We start from the raw sequence: 12,500 nt of genomic DNA, 5'->3' as shown, positions 1-12,500 counted from the left end.
CCTCGATGCCTGTCTGCCTGCTTTACATAACAAGTCACGGCCACGTGACTCACTGTCTGTAGGAGCGAATCATTTTCATGAACTGGGTGGTGTACCTAATAAACTGAGTGTATATGTTTTTTGAGCAAGATAGCGTTTTTTTTTTACACAAGTGCAAACTTCAAGGAGTAGGTCATTTAAGGAGTTGGTCTGATGGTGCCCTCTGATGTCATCAGCCTCCGCCTTGCTTGGGGAACAATAGAGAACAAAAAAGGAAAGCCCCCCCCCCCCCCCAACTTGTGCCATGTCATGAGGATACCTGGATCACCTAGTAAGATTTGCCTTTTGTTAAGTAAATCAGGTGATAGGAGACTGGAGTATGACTTTAAGCAAAACGTGTGAAATCGTCAAGTATCAAAAAAGATGTATGATAAACAACACACAAGACTACGACATGTGGTCCTCTGTAGCTCAATTGGTAGAGCATGGCGCTTGTAACGCCAGGGTAGTGGGTTCGATCCCCGGGACCACCCATACGTAAAAATATATGCGCACATGACTGTAAGTCGCTTTGGATAAAAGCGTCTGCTAAATGGCATATTATATTATATTACTATAAATGTAATACTAATCTAATCTAATCTATCTGTCTGTCCGTCTGTAATGCAATATCTAAAATGTATACCCTCTTATCTGCAAATATTAAGAACTAGCCTACCGCAGTGAGTAGACCACTTATGAGGATTAGTCTAAATGCTAAAACAGAGAAATCAAAGGATTTAGTAACTCATTGTTATTCCACCTGAATCTCTGCTGGAGAGAACGCTGACCCTATCCAAGCATGCACTTTCAATGTAATTTTAGAATCAAAGCGTTTCAAAGATACATCTACTTTGTCTGTATAGTTGTAGTTTTTTGGTCGTTTTGTATCTAGTCTCCTCAAAGGGAGCCTGTATTGACCATATTCATAGTGTTTAAATATCTAGTCCCTAGCTCTAATCCTATCTAGTGTTTATATATCTAGTCCCTAGCTCTAATCCTATCTAGTGTTTATATATCTAGTCCCTAGCTCTAATCCTATCTAGTGTTTAAATATCTAGTCCCTAGCTCTAATCCTATCTAGTGTTTATATATCTAGTCCCTAGCTCTAATCCTATCTACTGGTTATATATCTAGTCCCTAGCTCTAATTCTATCTAGTGTTTATATATCTAGTCCCTAGCTCTAATCCTATCTAGTGTTTATATATCTAGTCCCTAGCTCTAATCCTATCTAGTGTTTATATATCTAGTCCCTAGCTCTAATCCTATCTAGTGTTTATATATCTAGTCCCTAGCTCTAATCCTATCTACTGTTTATATATCTAGTCCCTAGCTCTAATCCTATCTAGTGTTTATATATCTAGTCCCTAGCTCTAATCCTATCTAGTGTTTATATATCTAGTCCCTAGCTCTAATCCCATCTGACACTCCAGGCAGGCTAAAGGAAATGCTCAAAATATGTAGAAGATTTCCACGTTTTTGAAACGTGGTCCCAACATTCTTCAACTCATCTATCCTTTTTAGGCTGTACGACTATATTTGATTGTGTGTTGTTGCCCTCAATTGTACTGTGATGTTTTTACTAAAAGCTACCCTGTCTTTAATACTGTTTGGTTTTGTCCTCTTGTATCTAGTCACCTCCGAAAGGGGCCACTATTCCATACCGACCCAGCCCCTCCCCAGGAACAGTCATGATGGCCGGGAACCAGGTGAGGATCAGAACCCATAACGTAACGCAACACAACATAGAACACAGTATAGCATCACATCACATCAACCTTAACATCACATAACCGGTAAGAATCAGAGCACATGACCATAGAAATATAATATTTGACCACCTCACAATAACCACCTGAACTTCCTCATCCTCCACACCAGGTTGCGATATTGAATTTAAATATTCAAAGTACTTCAGGTGCGATTAGCAAGAGAATAGTCCCAATCCCAAGTATTTTCAAATATCTGAATAGCATATTAAACCCTGGTCTGTATTAATTCACTGTAATTTCGGCCTGGTCCATATTTATCTATAAAATGTTATTGTTGAGATATTAAAGACATTCTAATATTGCCTTTCTATTGTTGTCAGTACGAAAACATTTCTACGCATATCTCATACTCCACATTCCTCACACACACACACACACACACACACACACACACACACACACACACACACACACTCCCACATTGCCACTCTGAATTATCCAGCATCCATTTGATCGGTGCCCTGTGGACACACACACACACACACACACACACACACACACACACACACACGGATGACTGACTACATCAAAGCTTAGTCAGAGGACACCAAAGAGGACTCAACCTAATGTTTATTCATCATAGTGTAGCATGACTACTCATTAGAATCACGCGTACGCACACCACACACACCCATACACCTGCACACACACACACACATACACACACGCGCGTACACACACACACATACACACACATACACATGCGTACACATACACACACATACACACACATACACACACATACACACACACACATACACACACATACACACACACACATACACACACACACATACAAACACATACACACACACACATACACACACATACACATACAAACACATACACACGCGTACACATACACACACATACACACACGGTTGCATACAATAATATCAAGATCAATCATCTTCATGAATATTCAGCCATCATTTTCTGCCTGGGTTCCAGAGCAGAAAATAAATAAATTGCAATGGCATTAAAGTGGATCTGCCTCTACGTTCCAAATGGCACCCTATTCCCTATATAGTGCACTACTTTTGATGAAAGCCTTATGGGCCCTAGTCGAAAGTAGTGCACTAGATAGGGACTAGGGTGCCATTTGGGACATTGGCTGGATGTTTCTCAGCTTATTGCTTGATGCTTGCGACCTGTGACTGAGGTTCCCTATACAGTGGGGGAAAAAAGTATTTAGTCAGCCACCAATTGTGCAAGTTCTCCCACTTAAAAAGATGAGAGAGGCCTGTAATTTTCATCATAGGTACACGTCAACTATGACAGACAAAATGAGAAGAAAAAAAATCCAGAAAATCACATTGTAGGATTTTTTATGAATTTATTTGCAAATTATGGTGGAAAATAAGTATTTGGTCAATAACAAAAGTTTCTCAATACTTTGTTATATACCCTTTGTTGGCAATGACACAGGTCAAACGTTTTCTGTAAGTCTTCACAAGGTTCACACACTGTTGCTGGTATTTTGGCCCATTCCTCCATGCAGATCTCCTTTAGAACAGTGATGTTTTGGGGCTGTCGCTGGGCAAAACAGACTTTCAACTCCCTCCAAAGATTGTCTATAGGGTTGAGATCTGGAGACTGGCTAGGCCACTCCAGGACCTTGAAATGCTTCTTACGAAGCCACTCCTTCATTGCCCGGGCGGTGTGTTTGGGATCATTGTCATGCTGAAAGACCCAGCCACGTTTCATCTTCAATGCCCTTGCTGATGGAAGGAGGTTTTCACTCAAAATCTCACGATACATTCATTCAACGGCCCCATTCATTCTTTCCATTACACGGATCAGTCGTCCTGGTCCCTTTGCAGAAAAACAGCCCCAAAGCATGATGTTTCCATCCCCATGCTTCACAGTAGGTATGGTGTTCTTTGGATGCAACTCAGCATTCTTTGTCCTCCAAACACGACGAGTTGAGTTTTTACCAAAAAGTTATATTTTGGTTTCATCTGACCATATGACATTCTCCCAATCCTCTTCTGGATCATCCAAATGCACTCTAGCAAACTTCAGACGGGCCTGGACATGTACTGGCTTAAGCAGGGGGACACGTCTGGCACTGCAGGATTTGAGTCCCTGGCGGCGTAGTGTGTTACTGATGGTAGGCTTTGTTACTTTGGTCCCAGCTCTCTACAGGTCATTCACTAGGTCCCCCCGTGTGGTTCTGGGATTTTTGCTCACCGTTCTTGTGATCATTTTGACCCCACGGGGTGAGATCTTGCGTGGAGCCCCAGATCGAGGGAGATTATCAGTGGTCTTGTATGTCTTCCATTTCCTAATCATTGCTCCCACAGTTGATTTCTTCAAACCAAGCTGCTTACCTATTGCAGATTCAGTCTTCCCAGCCTGGTGCAGGTCTACAATTTTGTTTCTGGTGTCCTTTGACAGCTCTTTGGTCTTGGCCATAGTGGAGTTTGGAGTGTGACTGTTTGAGGTTGTGGACAGGTGTCTTTTATACTGATAACAAGTTCAAACAGGTGCCATTAATACAGGTAACGAGTGGAGGACAGAGGAGCCTCTTAAAGAAGAAGTTACAGGTCTGTGAGAGCCAGAAATCTTGCTTGTTTGTAGGTGACCAAATATTATTTTCCACCATAATTTGCAAATAAATTCATAAAAAATCCTACAATGTGATTTTCTGGATTTTTTTTTCTCAATTCGTCTGTCATAGTTGACGTGTACCTATGATGAAAATTACAGGCCTCTCATATTTTTAAGTGGGAGAACTTGCACAATTGGTGGCTGACTAAATACTTTTTTTTCCCCCCACTGTATCAATGTATTAATGTAATTACATAAATGGCCCCTTTTTAAAATTAGATTAATGTTCCTGCCAAACGATGATCTATTTGATGTTAAATCTCTGACGTTGATGAGAAAAGATGATCAGAATGATGTGATGGTGGTGATAGGGGACACTGAACAGGATACCTTGCGTTGCAGTGGGTGATGTGATGGTGGTGATAGGGGACACTGAACAGGATACCTTGCGTTGCAGTGGGTTGTTTAATATATTTACTGAGGTGCGCCTGACCCCCTGGTCTTTTGACTTAGTTTTATGTAGGGGAGACCAGAGGCAGATTTTTGGCGCCTGTGACATCCTACAGTTTGACTGTACTGAGTCTGACCCCCTGTCTGTCTGTCTGTCTGTCTGTCTGTCTGTCTCTCTGCCTCTGTGCTTGAAGGTGTTTGAGACGTCTGACTACGGGTCACACCCCCTCTTCCATATGGCCCAGGGAGGGCTGGATTTACAACAAGTGAGTATGACGATGAACTGACTGACTGACTGACTGACTGGCTGACTGGCTGACTGGCTGACTGACTGACTGACTGGCTGACTGGCTGACTGGCTGACTGACTGGCTGACTGGCTGGCTGACTGGCTGGCTGGCTGACTGACTGGCTGACTGGCTGGCTGGCTGACTGACTGGCTGACTGGCTGACTGGCTGGCTGACTGGCTGACTGACTGACTGGCTGACTGGCTGACTGGCTGGCTGGCTGACTGACTGACTGGCTGACTGACTGACTGAAGAGTGGGGAAGAGATGTCCTCTCGGTAGATACACTGACATGTTACTCACTTTGAGCACCTGGAAAAGTCCTGTCCATTACTACTACAGTGTCTCTAATTACATCTTGGACTAGGTAGACAGTTAGTCAGTCACCTTGGACCAGGTAGATAGTTAGTCAGTCACCTTGGACCAGGTAGACAGTTAGTCAGTCACCTTGGACCAGGTAGACAGTTAGTCAGTCACCTTGGACCAGGTAGACAGTTAGTCAGTCACCTTGGACCAGGTAGACAGTTAGTCACTCACCTTGGACCAGGTAGACAGTTAGTCAGGCACCTTGGACCAGGTAGACAGTTAGTCAGTCACCTTGGACCAGGTAGACAGTTAGTCAGGCACCTTGGACCAGGTAGACAGTTAGTCAGTCACCTTGGACCAGGTAGACAGTTAGTCAGTCACCTTGGACCAGGTAGACAGTTAGTCAGTCACCTTGGACCAGGTAGACAGTTAGTCAGTCACCTTGGACCAGGTAGACAGTTAGTCAGTCGCCTTGGACCAGGTAGATAGTTAGTCAGTCACCTTGGACCAGGTAGACAGTTAGTCAGTCACCTTGGACCAGGTAGACAGTTAGTCAGTCACCTTGGACCAGGTAGACAGTTAGTCAGTCACCTTGGACCAGGTAGACAGTTAGTCAGTCACCTTGGACCAGGTAGACAGTTAGTCAGTCACCTTGGACCAGGTAGACAGTTAGTCACTCACCTTGGACCAGGTAGACAGTTAGTCAGTCACCTTGGACCAGGTAGACAGTTAGTCAGTCACCTTGGACCAGGTAGACAGTTAGTAACTCACCTTGGACCAGGTAGACAGTTAGTCAGTCACCTTGGACCAGGTAGACAGTTAGTAAGTCACCTTGGACCAGGTAGACAGTTAGTCAGTCACCTTGGACCAGGTAGACAGTTAGTCAGTCACCTTGGACCAGGTAGACAGTTAGTCAGTCACCTTGGACCAGGTAGACAGTTAGTAACTCACCTTGGACCAGGTAGACAGTTAGTCAGTCACCTTGGACCAGGTAGACAGTTAGTCAGTCACCTTGGACCAGGTAGACAGTTAGTCAGTCGCCTTGGACCAGGTAGACAGTTAGTCAGGCTCCTTGGACCAGGTAGACAGTTAGTCAGTCACCTTGGACCAGGTAGACAGTTAGTCAGTCACCTTGGACCAGGTAGACAGTTAGTCAGTCACCTTGGACCAGGTAGACAGTTAGTCACTCACCTTGGACCAGGTAGACAGTTAGTCAGTCACCTTGGACCAGGTAGACAGTTAGTCAGTCGCCTTGGACCAGGTAGACAGTTAGTCAGTCACCTTGGACCAGGTAGACAGTTAGTCAGTCACCTTGGACCAGGTAGACAGTTAGTCAGTCACCTTGGACCAGGTAGACAGTTAGTCAGTCACCTTGGACCAGGTAGACAGTTAGTCAGTCAGTCATTTTGTAGTGTAGTGATGAGAATAGGAGCGGGAAATAAACATGTGGAGAGAACTGACCCTGGATATAGAACTGACCCTGGATATAGAACTGATCCTGGATATAGAACTGATCCTGGATATAGAACTGATCCTGGATATAGAACTGATCCTGGAAATAGAACTGATCCTGGATATAGAACTGATCCTGGATATAGAACTGATCCTGGATATAGAACTGATCCTGGATATAGAACTGATCCTGGAAATAGAACTGATCCTGGATATAGAACTGACCCTGGATATAGAACTGACCCTGGATATAGAACTGACCCTAGATATAGAACTGATCCTGGATATAGAACTGACCCTAGATATAGAACTGATCCTGGATATAGAACTGACCCTGTATATAGAACTGATCCTGGATATATAACTGACCCTGGATATAGAACTGACCCTGGATATAGAACTGACCCTAGATATAGAACTGATCCTGGATATAGAACTGATCCTGGATATAGAACTGATCCTGGATATAGAACTGATCCTGGAAATAGAACTGATCCTGGATATAGAACTGATCCTGGATATAGAACTGATCCTGGATATAGAACTGACCCTGGATATAGAACTGATCCTGGAAATAGAACTGATCCTGGATATAGAACTGACCCTGGATATAGAACTGATCCTGGATATAGAACTGATCCTGGATATAGAACTGATCCTGGATATAGAACTGATCCTGGATAAAGAACTGACCCTGGATATAGAACTGACCCTAGATATAGAACTGATCCTGGATATAGAACTGACCCTGGATATAGAACTGATCCTGGAACTGACCCTGGATATAGAACTGACCCTGGATATAGAACTGATCCGAGATATAGAACTGACCCTAGATATAGAACTGATCCTGGATATAGAACTGATCCTGGATATAGAACTGATCCTGGATATAGAACTGACCCTGTATATAGAACTGATCCTGGATATATAACTGACCCTGGATATAGAACTGATCCTGGATATAGAACTGACCCTGGATATAGAACTGATCCTGGATATAGAACTGACCCTAGATATAGAACTGACCCTGGATATAGAACTGACCCTGGATATAGAACTGATCCTGGATATAGAACTGATCCTGGATATAGAACTGACCCTAGATATAGAACTGACCCTGGATATAGAACTGATCCTGGATATAGAACTGATCCTGGATATAGAACTGACCCTAGATATAGAACTGATCCTGGATATAGAACTGATCCTGGATATAGAACTGATCCTGGATATAGAACTGACCCTAGATATAGAACTGATCCTGGATATAGAACTGACCCTGGATATAGAACTGATCCTGGATATAGAACTGACCCTAGATATAGAACTGACCCTGGATATAGAACTGATCCTGGATATAGAACTGATCCTGGATATAGAACTGACCCTGGATATAGAACTGACCCTGGATATAGAACTGATCCTGGATATAGAACTGATCCTGGATATAGAACTGACCCTGGATATAGAACTGATCCTGGATATAGAACTGACCCTAGATATAGAACTGACCCTGGATATAGAACTGACCCTGGATATAGAACTGATCCTGGATATAGAACTGATCCTGGATATAGAACTGACCCTAGATATAGAACTGATCCTGGATATAGAACTGACCCTGGATATAGAACTGACCCTGGATATAGAACTGATCCTGGATATAGAACTGATCCTGGATATAGAACTAATTCTTTATTATAGATAGTTTTATTAGTTATGCTATTCTAGCTAGCTATACTATACTAGTTTGATATTGATTACTGCTCTTTTGGTTAGATTCTTCAAGCTAAGCATTTCACTGTACTTGTGCATTTGACAATACAACTTGAACTGAACATACACACACAAGCACATACGCACATACACTCATGCATGCACACACACACAACCACACGCAAGAATGTGTACTAAACCATGCACACAGACACACACACACACACAATAGAACCAGGCCAAGTCTCCCTTGTTGTCCCAGTGTATATTTCCAACCCCAGTGTCCTCTGTTGTCTGCTGTTCGGCATTATCACTGTGGAGCTAAACAGAGATGGTGTGACAGAGAGTAGACAGGGAGAGAGAGAGGCGAGAGGGAGAGCCAGAGAGGGGGGAGGTAGAGAGAGAGAGAGAGCTAGAGAGAGAGAGAGAGAGAGAGAGAGAACGAGAGAACTAGAGAGAGACAACAACACGAAGAGCTATCTATCCAAAACGGAGATGTATGGGTAAACCACTTCTCCAATCTTTTTGGCCCTATAACAGAGAACAAACAGCAAAAAAATATACATGATCAAATGCAAATCTTAGAATCAACTATTAAAGACTACCAGAACCCACTGGATTCTCCAATTACATTGAATGAACTACAGGACAAAATACAAACCCTCCAACCCAAAAAAGTCCTGTGGTGTTGATGGTATCCTCAATGAAATGATAAAATTTACAGACCACAAATGTCAATTAGCTATACTTAAACTCTTTAACATCATCCTTAGCTCTGGCATCTTCCCCAATATTTGGAAACAAGGACTGATCACCCCAATCCACAAAAGTGGAGACAAATTTGACCCCAATAACTACCGTGGGATATGCGTCAACAGCAACCTTGGGAAAATCCTCTGCATTATCATTAACAGCAGACTAGTTCATTTCCTCAGTGAAAACAATGTACTGAGCAAATGTCAAATTGGCTTTTTACCAAATTACCGTACGACAGACCACGTATTCACCCTGCACACCCTAATTGACAAACAAACAAACCAAAACAAAGGCAAAGTCTTCTCATGCTTTGTTGATTTCAAAAAAGCTTTTGACTCAATTTGGCATGAGGGTCTGCTATACAAATTGATGGAAAGTGGGGTTGGGGGGAAAAACATACGACATTATAAAATCCATGTACACAAACAACAAGTGTGCGGTTAAAATTGGCAAAAAACACACACATTTCTTTCCACAGGGCCGTGGGGTGAGACAGGGATGCAGTTTAAGCCCCACCCTCTTCAACATATATATCAATGAATTGGCGAGGGCACTAGAACAGTCTGCAGCACCCGGCCTCACCCTACTAGAATCTGAAGTCAAATGTCTTCTGTTTGCTGATGATCTGGTGCTTCTGTCACCAACCAAGGAGGGCCTACAGCAGCACCTAGATCTTCTGCACAGATTCTGTCAGACCTGGGCCCTGACAGTAAATCTTAGTAAGACAAAAATAATGGTGTTCCGAAAAAGGCCCAGTTGCCAGGACCACAAATACAAATTCCATCTAGACACCGTTGCCCTAGCGCACACAAAAAACTATACATACCTCGGCCTAAACATCAGCGCCACAGGTAACTTCCACAAAGCTGTGAACGATCTGAGAGACAAGGCAAGAAGGGCCTTCTATGCCATCAAAAGGAACATAACATTTGACATACCAATTAGGATCTGGCTAAAAATACTTGAATCAGTTATAGAACCCATTGCCCTTTATGGTTCTGAGGTCTGGGGTCCGCTCACCAACCAAGAATTCACAAAATGGGACAAACACCAAATTGAGACTCTGCATGCAGAATTCTGCAAAAACATCCTCCGTGTACAACGTAAAACACCAAATAATGCATGCAGAGCAGAATTAGGCCGATACCCACTAATTATCAAAATCCAGAAAAGAGACGTTAAATTCTATAACCACTTAAAAGGAAGCGATTCCCAATCCTTCCATAACAAAGCCATCACCTACAGAGAGATGAACTTGGAGAAGAGTCCCCTAAGTAAGCTTGTCCTGAGCCTATGTTCACAAACACAAACAGACCCCACACAGCCCCAGGACAACAACAACAACAACAACAACAACACAATTAGACCCAACCAAATCATGAGAAAACAAAAAGAGAATTACTTGACACATTTGAAAGAACAAACAAAAAAACAGAGCAAACTAGAATGCTATTTGGCCCTAAACAGAGAGTACACAGTGGCAGAATACCTGACCACTGTGACTGACCCAAACTTAAGGAAAGCTTTTGACTATGTACAGACTCAGTGAGCATAGCCTTGCTATTGAGAAAGGCCGCCGTAGGCAGACCTGGCTCTCAAGAGAAGACAGGCTATGTGCACACTGCCCACAAAATGAGGTGGAAACTGAGCTGCACTTCCTAACCTCCTGCCAAATGTATGACCATATTAGAGACACATATTTCCCTCAGATTACAGCGATCCACAAAGAATTTGAAAACAAACCCAATTTTGATAAACTCCCTTATCTACTGGGTGAAAAACCACAGTGTGCCATCACAGCTGCAAGATTTGTGACCTGTTGCCACAAGAAAAGGGCAACCAGTGAAGAACAAACACCATTGTAAATACAACCCATATTTATGTTTATTTATTTTCCCATTTGTACTTTAAGTATTTGCACATTGTTACAACACTGTATATATACATAATATGACAATATGATTGTTTATTTCACTTTTGTTTACTATCTACTTCCCTTGCTTTGGCAATGTTAACATACGTTTCCCATGCCAATAAAGCCCTTAAATTGAATTGAATTGAATTGAACTAGAGAGAGAGAGAGAGAGAGAGAGAGAACTAGAGAGAGAGAGAGAGAGAGAGAGAGAGAGAGAGAGAGAGAGAGAGAGAGAGAGAGAGAGAGAGAGAGAGAGAGAGACCCAAACCCAGAGTTTAGTTACGCCCAATGTGTACAGTATGAGGGGCATCAGCGGCAGGCTGGACGGGAGCGTTGGCATCCTCAGAATGGAGTGGAGATAAGTGCTTATTCTCTGGCTAGGCCCTGGGGACTGCCATCATCCTAGTAGCTAGAGCTAATGAAGACTCTGCATGGGAGAGGGAGAGGAACGAGAGGAGAAGAAAGGTGGGGGAGGAAAGGAAAGGAGAGATGTGGGTGGGAGAGGGGGGAGATTAGGGGAGAGGATAGGTGGGGGAGGAGAGGAATGGAGAGATGTGGGTGGGAGAGGGGGGAGATTAGGGGAGGGGAGAGGTGGGGGAGGAGAGGAAAGGAGAGATGTGGGTGGGAGAGGGGGGAGATTAGGGGAGGGGAGAGGTGGGGGAGGAGAGGAAAGGAGAGATGTGGGTGGGAGAGGGGGGAGATTAGGGGAGAGGAGAGGTGGGGGAGGAGAGGAAAGGAGAGATGTGGGTGGGAGAGGGGGGAGATTAGGGGAGAGGAGAGGTGGGGGGGGAGAGGAAAGGAGAGATGTGGGTGGGAGAGGGGGGAGATTAGGGGAGAGGAGAGGTGGGGGAGGAGAGGAAAGGAGAGATGTGGGTGGGAGAGGGGGAGATTAGGTGAGGGGAGAGGTGGGGGAGGAGAGGAAAGGAGAGATGTGGGTGGGAGAGGGGGGGAGATTAGGTGAGGGGAGAGGTGGGGGAGGAGAGGAAAGGAGAGATGTGGGTGGGAGAGGGGGGGAGATTAGGGGAGAGGAGAGGTGGGGGAGGAGAGGAAAGGAGAGATGTGGGTGGGAGAGGGGGGAGATTAGGTGAGAGGAGAGGTGGGGGAGGAGAGGAAAGGAGAGATGTGTGTGGGAGAGGGGGGAGATTAGGTGAGGGGAGAGGTGGGGGAGGAGAGGAAAGGAGAGATGTGGGTGGGAGAGGGGGGAGATTAGGGGAGAGGAGAGGTGGGGGAGGAGAGGAAAGGAGAGATGTGGGTGGGAGAGGGGGGAGATTA

At 44.2% G+C, this 12,500-nt stretch overlaps 1 protein-coding gene across 1 annotated transcript in view; it reads left to right on the top strand.

The window, feature by feature from the left end:
* LOC311125806 (poly(rC)-binding protein 4-like) overlaps positions 1–12,500 on the top strand; it is a gene marked incomplete at both ends in the record, with an annotated part of 53,091 nt that overhangs the window by 13,877 nt on the left and 26,714 nt on the right. The window contains 2 exons of the mRNA XM_084199838.1: positions 1,654–1,728; positions 4,989–5,060. Coding sequence (XP_084055964.1) covers positions 1,654–1,728; positions 4,989–5,060 — 147 coding nt within the window. The remainder of the gene's footprint in view (positions 1–1,653; positions 1,729–4,988; positions 5,061–12,500) is intronic.

This window comes from Coregonus lavaretus, assembly GCF_964263955.1.
Source record: "Coregonus lavaretus genome assembly, contig: HAP1_SCAFFOLD_466, whole genome shotgun sequence".
NCBI classification, from domain to species: Eukaryota; Metazoa; Chordata; class Actinopteri; order Salmoniformes; family Salmonidae; genus Coregonus; species Coregonus lavaretus.
Note: the sequence above shows the minus strand (reverse complement) of the source record. Positions and strands in the feature narration are given on the sequence as shown.